We start from the raw sequence: 14,557 nt of genomic DNA, 5'->3' as shown, positions 1-14,557 counted from the left end.
ATTCATTCCTTGCAGTAGAACTCCTGTTATGCCACTGCTACATGTTTTTATCTGACCAGATAAAAGCATATAATAATTTCTGAGATTTCTTGGGCTCTGGCCTCACTATCCCTTTCCTTTCATTTTCTAGCAAATCAATCCTAGCAACAGTGAATACAACCCATGATCCAAAAGCAAACCAAATCCAGTGAGACTAAGGCAGCCTTACTCATGTCCAACAAAATGAATAAAGTAAATTGTAACTTTTCCTCATTGTACCTTCTGACAAGTGCAGTAAAGGCTTTACATCCAAGAACCTTACCTTCTGTTTTTATCTTTAGAGCAGTCCTAACCAAAGCAAACAAAGTAGCATTGAACATAACAGTTCCATCGCTGTTTAGTGGCATATTCATGGCTACTAACCTCTGTAAATGAGAAAAGGAAAACAAATTTACATGCGGCTTTGTTTGGCAAAAACCTCCTGTAATGTTCACTTCTGAAAAGCTGATTTATTCAAAGAATAATATCCACCGAGAGGCATAAAAATTATGTAAGTCTTCAAAAACAGTTGAGTCTTCCATCCTAGCTGTGTACAATAACCACCCAATGTTGCTTCTTTCTGATATTAATCACCATTAATGATGGTGATTTTACATTGGTGGTAACTACTCAAATGAGTACACTGAAAGAAATGACACTAATTTTGCTGGTTTAAGTTAAGCCTGCAGAAAAACGCGAGAACTTGAGAGTGAAGGAGACGTCGTGAACAGACAGGATTACTGTGCATATATTGGGCAGAATTGAATGAATGAATGAAGAAAACAGGGTAAAACCTACCTTGCAGGCCACTCGGTGAGGGCATAATTTGCCAAAACCAAGTGGTGGCTGAATGCGTCTCAGTAACGTAACCACATCAAGATGCTTTATCCTTCCCCTAGAACCAACACACATCAGTTACCAACCATACATACATTCCCAAAGAATATACTATGCTCTGATTTATACCAGATAAATCTTATCAGAGAAATGATCTAACTTACTTTGCTTCAGGGTCATATTCTGACCATATCCTTTTGAACTCATCCAAATGATGGGGACCCAGAATAGACCAGTCACGTGTCAAATAATCAAAATTATCCATAATGACAGCCACAAATAAGTTTATAATCTAAAAAAGTAATTAAGAACAATCTGCCTTAATTATTTTGAAATTAAAAAAAAATATTCCATAAATAAAATAATTTTATAAGGTAGCGGATTAAGAATTCAAACAAATAAATTGATCTCATAAACAATGATTTTTGGCAAATATCATCAAATATCACAGGAAATACTTGCTAACCATTTAACTGACTAACTGGAACTCTGTCAAGTAATATGACACGACGAGAGTGTGATTCTATCTTAGAGTACTCAGTCTTTGACATAGGCTGTAACATGGGTTTGTTTCTCTTCCTTGATTTGCCAGATCCCACTACATCAAATTAAAGAATGGATCCAATACATGTATTTGACACAGCGTAGATCTCAGGAAACGGCTTTTGTATTAACAGGATTCAATGTCATGACAATAAGACTTTTGCATACGTTTTGTTAACAGAGAGGATGATACAGAACAGCAGAACGTGTATGTTTACATTAGTTCACAGAATTCTGTTCAACCACTCTCCTTTTGCAAGGAGAACAGTACTGTGAATAGAACAAATCAACCAGCTTAGGCCAGCCACCTGCAATGAGGAAAAACATATTTTAGAGCAAATAATCCATTATGCCATGGATTAGGGAGAAAAGTTATTGTTCACATCTCATGTGCTACAGTTTGAGCACACTTGTAGAGATACGAATCCAAATTCTGCTAAGTTTAAATAATACAAATAGCATTACTAGTAAGTCAAAGGAATTGCAGCTTTATTATTAATGAATATTTAATTATACTATTGAGAAATGCATGAAATAATAGCTGATGAAAAGACCGTTAACTTAGCTTTCAAATGTGCAACCAACCACTCCTGCACACATGTAGTCAGAAGAACATCTTGCACATGGGAATTTAGAATCATAGAATCAGAATAGTTTGGGTTGGAAGGGACCTCTGAAGGTCATCTAGTCCAACGCCCCTGCCATGGGCAGGGACATCTTCAACTAGATCAGGTTGCTCAGAGCCCCGTCCAACCTGACCTTGAATGTTTCCAGGGATGGGGCATCCACCACCTCTCTGGGCAACCTGTGCCAGTGTTTCACCACCCTCAGCGTGAAAATCAGTGTAAGATACAGGCTTTAGGACTGCGTATGGAAAAATATAACCTTGAAAAAAACTTTAGAGATGGGATTTTCAATCATTCTCTGAAGCCACTAGTCTTTTAGTTCAGAAGAAAGTCAAAATGCCAAAGCTCATTTCTGTTAATAAGCACACGCTAGACTCACCAAAAATGCACAAAGCATGTAAAAACTGATAAAATAAATGATGGCAAAATTGCTTCCACATGTGTATTCTTCCCCTGGATTATAATCGGATTCTGGATCGCAGCGTTTTCCAGGCAAACATGCCAGCATGATTTCCTGCCAGGCCTCCCCAGTTGCACACCTTTATAAAGTCACAAAGATAAATTAAGCATTATTTGATCAAAATGGATTAAAGATGTATTAATTTGTGAAGTTCTGACAAAATGCTTGGAGCTGTACAAGCACAAACGTGAAGACAGGTCGTGAACTTTTCAGAGCTGGAACTAATTAAAAAAAATACAGAGCATGTTTCAGAAATGACAAGCAGGATCTGACACTGCAGAAACGTTTTTTAAGGTAGACTAATGCACCATAAAGGCTTGCATGTAAAAAATTTGAACCGCAAACTGTGATTTACAAGTTAAACACTTACTGCAGTGGAGCTGCTGTGTATGAAAGCGGTGTTGTGTACGAAAATCTGTCATAAAAGTTGAAAGTATCTATTTGTGAAAGATGAATTGCCTTTTCCTCAGCATGGCTGAAGAAATGCTTGTCTCTAACTTCTGCTATTGCATTTTTTGCATAGTTGGGTAATGCCTGTGTACAGAGCCATGATTTCAAATATTTAAAAGACAACTACATATTTATGACATTTTTGGCTGTGTTCATTACCTAGTTTCAAAGGCAAAAGTCTTTACATGCATAAAGTGACTTACATCTCATTGGGTGATGCCCTTGGTCTCAGATAAGGAATGACCTGCCAGTTTTGCCAGCCAGGTTAGTAACAATGCATAGGAGCCAAGTGGAGTTACAGAATCACAGGCAAGAGAGCTCTCAAGGTTGTCACCTTTAGGGGCATCCCTGTTCGATGTCATTCCCCCTCCTTGCTCCAGGACATTTTGAAGCACTCCTGGCCAATGTTTACCCTCTTCTTAAGCTCTCTAGTGATGGAGATTCCATAATCCCCCTACATGAAGATTTAGCTACCTTTGCCATCAGAAAGTTTTGCCTACTGCTTATCTGGTATTTCCCTTCTGCAAGTTACACCCTCTATTTCCCTCTATTTCATCTCTTCAGCAAGTGTAAAGAAGAGTTTATTTCTTCATTTTTGCAAGAACCTTTCATTGTTTCAAACTGCCATGCTAGCTGTGCTTCTAAAGAATACACTAAGGACACAGTCTTTTTCACCTTTCCCAACACCTACACAGTGATATCAGGGCTGACTATGTTTGGGCTCTACCTGAAGACAATTAGTCCATAAACGAGACGTTTCACAAGAGCTGTAATGAGTTTAGGTCTGTATCACTTGATTAGAACCCTGCTGTGCCAATGGACACTCAGCATACAGCCATAGGGAGTATGCGCTTGTTACGCTAAATTGCTTCTCACTTGCAAACACATTTTGAACAAATCTATGGTAAAAGAGCTACAGACATTTTTCATAGATCAATGAAATGGGATGCATTAAGTAAGAGTTAAGGTTTACTCACCTGAAGAGAAGAAGCACAGCTTGGGGGAAAGTCTGAAAATTGTTGTTTCTGTTTATTTGATTGTTGTCCCTCATGGCCACTTTTCCAAATACCTACAATAAAACAGGATTTTGACTTTCATCCTAGTGACCTGTACTGTCAGAAGCTGTAGTAGGTCTTACAGTCTAAACTTGCTTCAGTATGTATGAAAAACACTTTCACAAATACACTTTCTTTACTCTCTTTAGTTTTTCCTGATAATGATGTAAATGCAGTAAATTTATCATATATACAAGGTAATTCTTAATCACTTAATTTAGCATCAATAAACCATTATAATACTAATACATATTCCTGTATTTCAGATGAGAAAATATTACTTGTTTTAAACTAGGACCTAGAGTCCTTTATTGATATTAAAGCCCTATTGTGCTAAATATTGGACATACTTGTAGTAAGAAATAATTACTGTCCTGAAAACCTCGAATCTAAATAGAGAAAGAGAGATGCAAAGACAGAAACCAAAGCACAGAGAGTCTGAGCATCCTGTCTCAGCCAGAGATGGAAATGAGTTCTGTTCCTCAAAATTAAATTGCAATTCCTTGGCCACAAGACCACTCTTTTTCCCCAATATAATACATTTATATCCTCTTACAATACAGTGAAGGCTGTTACTCAGTTTAGAGAGATTAACACCATTGTGCTCTGTATACATGCTGCTGGACTGTAAGGACATTAAATTGCTTTTGGATAAATGATGAAGAGAGAGAATCCGGAAGGAAAACCACTCGCCATAGCATATTTCTTCTATTGATCCCATTTAATTAGGACGTCCCCTTGTGTCGATTTGAAGAACGTTACAACTTTGAAAACAAAAGTAAACACCTGTAAAGTTTTACAGAATGCAGAGCTATCCTAAGGCCTTATGACAGGAAAAGAAAAAGAAAAAAAAAAGAAAAGAACTGCAGCCCAAATTCAGGATACCTAACAGGAACTTCTGCCAAAGTATTGATGGTCACCCAGCCCTGCTCCTCAGGCACCTCCTTAGGCAAGCACTAGATCCCATGTGTGGCACAGAGACTACCATGCAACTCAAACCGTGCTCCCGATCACAGCTCCATGCTCAGTGCCTTTACCTGCTGCTTTCCTGCAGTCTGTGCAGTTCCCTCCCAAACGGCTATCCCATCCCCACACTAGAAATGGCCCAGTAGTGTGAATTTTAGGAACAGTTTCCTGACAGGTTTCTCCTATCTAGCTATCTCCAGTTACTAAGACTGGAGAACCTGTTCTGCCCTCGGAGCACTGCTGCTGGTGTGAGGAATGGCACCTTCATCCCAACAGCACATTTTTACATTTTAAGTTATCAAAATCCTTTCTGTGCTTGTACATCTTGTACATATATCCTACTCTTGATTAACCACAGGCTCAGCTGTGCCTAAATCTTTAGCTAGATTCTTTTTCTAGTTCTATTCTTTTCATATGGGAAAGACTTAAAAAAAAAAAAAGCTGGCGTTTTAATGCCCGATTCCCAAAACAAGTCTATAGTAAAAAAAAAAAAGCCATGCCTTCTTTCATGCACTCATGCATAGGAATAAACATCACAGTATATGGAAAAGGAGTGGCTCCTTTCAGCAAACCAAAATACTATAAGCTCACAACAAGCTCTTCTTTTGCATCTTTTTGGATTTTCTGACTACCAAAATCATAGCCAAAAAAAGATTTTTACATTACTCCAAAAGCTCTGCCTTATATACAGCACCACCATCAAAGGAATGTTTCAGTAAGCACCTTAGTAAACATGTCTCCGAGTAGCCAACACTGTACTTCTGTTTAATGCTAAAAAAATTCTACAATTACCTGCATTCCAATGACAGCATAGATGAAGAACAGCATGGCTATCAGAAGGGCGACGTAAGGCAGAGCCTAAAAACGGGACAGGTGCATTGTCTTTTAATAACTTCACACCATAATTTCAATTTCCATTTACAAAAATAATTTCTCGGTACAACACAGGCTTTTCCAAGGTTTTTCTTCCTATACAAGTGCTTAAGATGTTATTACCTGTCACTCTTAATATTCTGCCGCATACAATGAACACAAGCTTCATTATATTTTAAATTATTTCTGTCTGCAATCCAGGGGGAAGAATCATCTTTAGCAGTTTTTAATTTTATTTTCATTACTGATTCTGACAACACAAAGATACTTCCTTCTATACAGTTATAGAGTTCCATTAACTTCACATTCATCAGAGTTTTCAGGAGCAAGGATTCAAATATCTGTTACACTTATGAAATCAGTTTTATACAAAAAAATAGATTAAATTTCTCTTTTGTAGTCATCTAATAAAATGTGTGGAAGTATGAAACCTGTGTGTCAAACCTATCCTATCCCTTTAAGATATACCAAATATTTTTTTATGAAGTACCATAGAAATCTCATGGTAACAGCTAATATTAAATGACAAAGAATGACCCTTGGACTCACTGAAGTAGCGGGTGAAATTTAAATTGGCATCAGTATGCAAATATATTTAAAAATGTCATTATTGATAGCATGAATTTCAAAAGAAGTGTTTTTTGCACTCTACAGGGTATGGCTTCATAAAATTTGGTGTATAAATGGTTGTAATTATGAAGCAAATTTAAATAAATTTTGCTAACCTGAAATGACTTAATAAATGTCCACAGTAAAGTTCTGATTCCTTCTCCTCTGCTAAGCAGCTTCACCAACCTCATCACCCGGAAGAGACGGAAAAAAGTGATGGAGATTCTAGCGCTGTCTTCAGAATTCTGAAGAGCATCATGGAGAAGTCAAACCAGATACAAACTCAAACATGCAACACTTCCAGAAAAACAACATCAAATGCAAAGGTGGAAGAGGTAAGATTTGAAAATGTATCTTGAGGGCCTTTTCACCTTGATAAGCATGATATGAAAGGAAAAATTACATGCTAAAAACACAGGACCTGTAGAAATGCTTCACACATCACATGCATTTCCATGTTTTCTGGTTTGTTAATAAGGATCATATTGGGTTTGTTTGTAGTAGACTTCAATAGTACATTGACAATGAAGGCAAAACACTGCATAACACCTTTGTAGTAAGACAGTTACGAAAAATACAGAAAAAATCAGTGGAAAATAGACATGGCAAAAAGAATAAACTCAAGTAGAGGTAAAACCACTGGGGTCAATTTACTAATCTTACCCCAGACTCATCAGTTGTGACTGTTTCAGTTGGCTTTGGCTTTAAGAAATTAAGAACATTAATTATTAAAATCAAATAAAAGATTAAAAAAATCAGCTTAACCATAAACAGAAGGAAGGACATTTTTCATTTCTAAACATAAATGAACATCTTTCAACTCAATATACTTCCTGAACAAAAGATTAATATCCTTATTAAAACCTTCCCTTTAGCATTTCATGTTGGCTGACTCATACTAAAACATTGTTGGCTGACTCATACTAAAATCTGCTACTATAAAACATGTTTAAAAGACTCAATGGAAAGTAAATACAAAATAAAATATCTGCTCCTATGTAAGCCAAACAAAATTAGCCATCGACTTCCACAGGTTGTATGTAATTGTAGCAGTAAGCCTAAGTAAAACTGAAGAACAAAGCTTTGGGGTCAAACTAGCCTTTCAAAGTCCCTTTTCTGCTGTGTTCTTTTTGAAGATTAATTACTCCATCACTGGAATCTAACCATATTCAAGTAATTGTGTATTGTGTCACATCAGGAGGTCCCTTAAAGCAAAGTAATTCACTTGAGTTAACTCATTCAGTGATGAACACTGGGTTTTGCAGTGCTTAACAAGGACAGATTTTCACTCTGCCAAAGTGATAGACAAACATTTTTAGCACAACGACACGAAGGCTAACCCTCCCATAGAGGTGCAAATGAGAAGGCAATACTTGTACCCTCTCACCATCTACAAAGTACTCATATACCTGAGCTGATGTAACAGAATCAGGCATGGACAAAGGGCTTCAGGATTTGATTGACCCTTTTGGAACAGATCTGTACAACCCTCAGGAGCTACAGGGAGGAGAGAGGCACACACCAACTTCTTGTTCACAGAGCCAAACTCTATGCCCTGTGACGAAGAAACTCACTTCTCTCTTTATAATGTTTCTGTCTGTCTTTGGAGAAACTGTCTCGATATCCTAAATGGTCAGGCGCTTAGCAAAGCAGCTAGCAAAGCTTAAAGGACCAACTGTCTATGCTTGCCTGTGGCACTGACAGATTCACAGCAGCTTCTTCCAAAACTGAATGGAAGCATCTTTAAAAACTTTATAGCACTAGAACAAATGGGATTCTGGATGTTGGATCTAAGTGATGGGTTTTACTCTCTTGCCTAAAATATCCTCCTTTTAAAGGGGCACCTTTCAACAATTATTGTCACATAGAGCGGCAATAACCATGATGCCTCCTCAGTGCTGCTTCCAACATACTGTGGATGCATCAGACACACTCTCAATGCCATGCTTCACTGAGTAAAATCTCAAGTATTGCTGTTACCTAAGACAAAATTTGGGGAGAAGGAAGGGGAAAGAGAGGAGATGATTCTGCTGAAAATACTGGCAGTATATTATACAAACATACTATGGTAAAAAAACAAGAATAGGTAGTACTTTGTTAAAGTTAGATCATTAGCAGTATTTCTCAAAATACTAATTGTTTTGTCCATTACTTTTTTGCAAAACATATATAATATAAAGGTATCACAAGGGGAAAATGAGGTAAAAATAACTGTTTGTTCAACTACGTGCAATCTACACATGCATACATTACTGCCCTGCCAGGATATCAGTATTTTCTGAAACAAAGAGTTTTAAAACTGTTTAAGGGATTATTACTAAATTGATGCATTAATATTAACCAAAACCCAGATCTCCTCATTAGACTTCAGTCAGCAGAGTATTTGTAAAATCAGCTGTAACATCTAAGCTTTGTAAGCACTTACATAAAATACACAAAAAAATATGCTGCCAATGAAACAGTTGCTGCATTAGAAATTCCCTGCGTATTTCAACAATTTGAAATAAAACCATCAAAATATAGATTAACGAGAAATTCGTAATCACAAACATCATAAATGCCAAAATAGCACAAAACATGGAAACAATCTTGCAAAGCTTTCTACCTACATCAATCGCAAACCTGTACTAGTGTATACAGTCCCACATTGCTATTGACTTTTTTACAGAAAAAAATTCCTTTTTATCTGAAACTTTTAAAGAAATTGCAGATGAAGCCTGAAGTTTTGTATTAATCTCTGGTGACTGACTCATGCTGAGCTTGATGCCGTCTTAATCAGTGAGTGAACTACTTAAATAGCATTCAATATTTTGTATCATCAAAAATTAAATGAAGTATTTGACAGATACAGAGGAGATTAAATTACAGTATCATCACAAACTGACACTAAAAACAAAAATGAAGTAAAATGCTGGGGTTTGCATTTGGGAGTTTTTCCCGCTGGCTTTTATAGGAGAAGGATTGGGCCCCAAATAAGCTAGGAACAGTATTAGGATAGCAGTATGTAATGGGATAGATAAGAACAGAACAAGGATACTTTGGTCCTACAGATTTTTATTTTTTCTTTTGGAAAGCAATTAAATAATGAGGAGTATGCATTATGATTTGGTTATGAAAAGACTCTCACAAATGGAAAAGTCAGTAAAAAGAACTTTTTCTACATATAACTATCTTTATAATTACTTAATTCTCACTTTTGAAAATGCAGCCAGAGATCAGATCTATGCGAACAGTTCTACTGCAGGTGCTCAGGAATGATGAGTGCAAAATCCCTCAACTTTTTTTCTGAAGGGCACTGAATGTATTTGTGTATGCACAGGACCGTGTAACGCACACTCCTCTCATAAATCACTCTTTCTCAGCTTCTTTGTACTAAGCAGTCCCTAATTGCCTGTTTGTGATGGCTGATCTGCTGCTGTTGGGAAGTGTTAGGATGTCACATGCAAGAGATTATAAATTATGGACACTGGAAAAAGCAGGCCAGGAATGAAAAAGGAAAACACCCTGTTCGCAGAAAGTAAATAGTACAAATTTACCAGGGTGGTGATCGATGCTAGAAACAAACAATGAAATCAAACTCCTGATACCAAAGGATTTTTTTTTCTACTGGAGCTGAAAATACTCAACTTCTGCCCATCACTGGCCAAGTGTTTTGGGCACTGACATTTTAAAGTGAGCGTATCTAACTTTTTACCCTCTCTGGCATTTCCCTCTGATAATACAGCAGCCTGGTTTATATTATGAATAATAATTATAATGAAGCTAATATAGTGATATACCACAAAGAAAACATTATTCATACTTATTTATAAAGGAAATGCTCATCTAAGAGACAAAGTTAGTTAACGTTTATGTGTGTCCATCCAGCATGAAGTAATACTAAGATCTGGGAAACTAAGATTAAGCTAACACAATCTTCAGTAACAATACAAGACAGACTGACTGACAATAACAGAGAACATCTGCTTCCTACAGATAAGGAAAAAACATATACTACCCAAACACAGAATCTTATTTGCAACTTCAGTAATATTACTTGACATGTACACATGGAAGTAGGTGGCACATTATGTGTATGTAGGGAAAGTATTAGAATAGACTTGAGACTGAGGAGGGGGCAGGTTGAGCAGAGAGTGTCTCTTTGGATGATAGTTGCTGACAAGAATGCAAATAAAAATATTTCCTGTGGTCAGGCAATCTACCTGCAACCTCCTCTTTCCCCTCACCTTCCACCAATGATTCCAGTACTACTTGTGCTCCAAATGCCTGGGGACTGGCTGGTCATTATCATGATTTTTTGTTCCCTGTGGGACTACGTGATTCCTAAGACGACAGATGTGCTTTCTGGGATCATTGCTACAAGTCTGGTAACGGGCACAGCTAGAATAAATGAACAGCTTCTGCTTTCACTGCTTGGCTAACAGATGCACCGCAATGAGGTAAATGAGGACAGAGACTGGCTTAATTATTCCACCTTTCCTGTCAGCCATGTGCCAGCTACACTGAGAGCCTAGTTCAGCAAAGCACTTCATAACTATGTAATTTTAAGCCAATTCTTAAATACTTCAAATAGGCAGTAACATATGATCTTTTTTTTTCCTTAATCAAAGTTCAACACAGCAGCTTTCTTCCCCAAACAATCCCAACCCTCAAAAAAGATTAACCAATGATCAACCTAAATTTCTGACTCACTGATTACAATGTTTGCAACCTGCTACCAATTTCGGTCAAGTGCTTATTGCTGCTTATGAAAAATTTAGCACATTTCCTAAACAGTAACTCCTTATTACACTCTTCATATTGCAACAAAAGTTCCAGATAAACATCCTAACTGAAAAAAGCTTCAATGTCAAAACTGTGAACAGTGTGAAACAGGTTGCATCATGCATTGGAAGCAAACTGTAGCTCTGTGTTTAAGAAAAAATAAACATGGTAAAAACCAGTGGATGTTAGTATACAGTGTTGGTCAAATGCTTCTTTTTTACAGATTGTGCCAAAGGGTATGAGAGCATGCCAAAACAAATGAACACATAATGATAATGTAATCATGATTACAAATACAGAAAGAAACATCTGAATGACAAATACATATGATGACAATAACATATACAGGAAAGCATTCAGGTTGCCAAAATATCTTCAGAAATGTGTAGTGTATATGTGTCTGTGTGCATGTATGTATATACATATATGATTTGTTCAGAGAATAATTATTGGAATTCAAATGTGCTAGCAAGTAATTTTCTTCATAGTCTTATCAGTGCTCTCTATATTCCCTGTTCAACATGAACCAAATGCCCATATACGTAATTTAGTATTTAGTAATTATATATACAATAATATACGTAATTTAGTCAAAAATTTTGACTCAATGTGAAGAACCCCAGAGTAGATAAAAAAAGTATTTTTTCCCTTGCCAAAGATGTATTTAAAACTCTAAGTTCGTAACTAACATGTTGCTGGCATAGGGTATTATTATGATAGCTAATAAATATTCAGTTGTGCAATAAAGTAACTAAATGTTAGTATTAACACCTTCATGAAAGCAGCTCAGAAATTTACTTCTATTTCCAAATGAAATATTGCAACACAGTATAGATTTCATCTTGCAATAAGACTTCATACTAACGAAAGCAAAGCCATATGAGAATATATTTTTCTGACCTATCCTTAAGCCTAAAGAGATACATTTGCAAAAGTCTACAAAATGTATTAACAGTGTTCAAAGATATCAATTACTAGCAACAAAACATAAGTTCTAACATATGATACTGATGCACAAAGTGGGATTCAAACTGAATTACAGAGCTTTTGTTCAAAATTGGAATCCAGAATCTCTGACAGGAGGTAGATATGAGGTGCTCCTCCGCACAAGCAAGATCAGCTGTCCCACCAGTTACTCGGTGAGTGGGCAGCTATATAAAAATAAGCACCAGCCCTCCCAGCATACACTCCACTACCAGTCTAGCAAACGAAAGGAGCATCCCACTATTCGCAAGTCAACATTATGCACTGCATAGTGCTGAAATGGTAGTAACGATGCTCCTTCTTGCCAAATGGCAGAATATCCAATTCTGGTTTTGTGAGAGACTTTTTTGATGTATGACATTGCTACTAACCACTGTTAGTTGTTACAGTAGTGCAAGCATTGAATAAGCCTCACGTGTTTACAGTGGTGATTCAAGACAAACAGATTTTCCTGAGGGGCTCAGGAGGAAGATATCAATGCTGTTCCTTTAAGCCCTATTTCAGCAAAGAACTTGAATTTTACTTAACTTCAAGCATAAAATTAGTCCCATAGGGACTGCATTAAGCATTTGCACAAAAGAAGAGGAAAGCAAACTCTCCATTATTTTTCTCGACATTTTGGCAGCACATGAATGGTAAAAGAAACTTAAATAAAAAATGTGAATTAAAACCTTTGTAACTACTACTGTAACAATGTGATCATGCCTCTAAGTCATCCAGTGCTGGTCATCCAAATGGTTTCTGAGCTGACAAGTAAGATAATTTCTACACAGTCAGGCCAGACTGAAACTTGTCCGTTATTTCCATTTAAGAACTTACTCATTTATTTAGAATTTATTTCCAATTTATTTATCTCTCATTGTCTTAAGTTATATATGTCCATCTCCCAGAATGGACTGACAACATCTTGTGTCTCACAATCACTACTCTGCTTTTTTAATTGAAAAGGAACCATTTTTATGACCACACAAGATCTTGCGTGTCATGTGAAACTTTTTGAAAACAAAAAGTTACAAAAACCAAAAGTAATTATATAGGTTTTAGTAGTGTTTTTAATTTTTTTATTGCTATACCATATATATATATTTACTTATATATACTTGCCTCTAAAAATTTCTAAAAATAAAATGAACATGAAAACCAATTAGGTTCATAAAAGAAGAACTGGTTAAAGGAAGGGATATTAAATGGCAGAGTAAATTAAAAAAACAATCATAGAAAACAGTGTATTGCCAAAATATATGTTGCTCTGAGGTGGTTCATTTCTGCAGTTGGTCACTGATCCAGTCCTTGAGGATGCTGAGCAGTCCTGTAAATTGCTGAACACATTAAACACTGATTTCCACGGGCACCAAAAGTACTCCAAACACAGTAATTTCCTGGATTATATGTGAACGGGAGGTTACTGGATCAGAAGAATCAGCCTCAGGGCACCATATACATTATTATAGAAAGTTAAAAAAGTAAGAAAAGGAACAACAAAATGAAGAGATTACATTTAATTTCCAGAATTTAATACTGAAATCAAGGTGATATGTAACTAGAAAGTCCAACCAACTCTCTTGAAAAAAATGCATCAGATACAAACATGTTATATACTGGAAGAATTTGCTGGCCTTTGGAATTAGTCTAAATGTACACAGCTAGACTATCAGAATGATGCTGAGTTGTTTCCACAGCATGAGGCAATTATATGTGCAAACCTATAAGAATGTTTAGTTCATCTTGAGTACATTATTTTAGGTATTCACATTCTTTCAAGTCTTCTTTTACATTGACCCATTAAGATGGCTGTACTCGTGCAGGTACAACTGCAACAAGATCTGATTTTACATTAGTGCTAGCAATTTACAGTTTCAGATGACCCCTCAAACAAGGCTGAGCTTCCTCGGTTTAAGAAGTTTCTATAGTGGGAATTTTTTTCACAGGTGCCATTTCAATCGTGCTTGAAATCCCATTGAAAACAAAGTCTTGTTAGCATCTTAGCAGAGCTGTAGATTTCCCAGGATCACTGTCAGTGTTAGATAAAAAGTACAGGTGGAATGGCACAATTCAGAATGCCGAAAAAATATTAAGAAAAAGACCCTAAAATACTGAATTTGGATTATAGACATTTACACAAAACTAATGAAGTGGGAATAATTCAGTAGAATCAAAACAATAAAAGTAATAAAAATCTAAGAAATTTCCCTGGACACTCTGTAGTATTCACTGTTTCATGTTGAAAATGGGAAATCAAGCCCAGAAGTATATTGAAACTATAATACATTAATGACTTGCACAAACAAAGCACAAAAAAGTGGAAAAGACCAGAAACAGACAATACTTAGTACACAAATAGTCTGCTGTGCAGTACTAGAAGACATCAAAGA

At 36.4% G+C, this 14,557-nt stretch overlaps 1 protein-coding gene across 8 annotated transcripts in view; it reads right to left on the bottom strand.

The window, feature by feature from the left end:
- The window catches only part of CACNA1D (calcium voltage-gated channel subunit alpha1 D), a 213,610-nt gene that overhangs the window by 33,588 nt on the left and 165,465 nt on the right, over nucleotides 1–14,557 (bottom strand). For all 8 annotated transcript variants that reach the window (XM_076346263.1, XM_076346262.1, XM_076346268.1 and 5 more), the window contains 8 exons: nucleotides 7,101–7,139; nucleotides 6,554–6,682; nucleotides 5,748–5,813; nucleotides 3,912–4,003; nucleotides 2,404–2,563; nucleotides 1,020–1,147; nucleotides 817–913; nucleotides 302–404 (listed from right to left, as the gene is read on the bottom strand). In XM_076346263.1, the coding sequence (XP_076202378.1) occupies nucleotides 302–404; nucleotides 817–913; nucleotides 1,020–1,147; nucleotides 2,404–2,563; nucleotides 3,912–4,003; nucleotides 5,748–5,813; nucleotides 6,554–6,682; nucleotides 7,101–7,139 (814 nt within the window). The remainder of the gene's footprint in view (nucleotides 1–301; nucleotides 405–816; nucleotides 914–1,019; nucleotides 1,148–2,403; nucleotides 2,564–3,911; nucleotides 4,004–5,747; nucleotides 5,814–6,553; nucleotides 6,683–7,100; nucleotides 7,140–14,557) is intronic.

Source organism: Aptenodytes patagonicus, chromosome 8 (genome assembly GCF_965638725.1).
Source record: "Aptenodytes patagonicus chromosome 8, bAptPat1.pri.cur, whole genome shotgun sequence".
Taxonomy (NCBI): domain Eukaryota; kingdom Metazoa; phylum Chordata; class Aves; order Sphenisciformes; family Spheniscidae; genus Aptenodytes; species Aptenodytes patagonicus.
The sequence above is the reverse complement of the archived record's forward strand: the minus strand, read 5'-3'. Positions and strand labels throughout refer to the sequence as shown.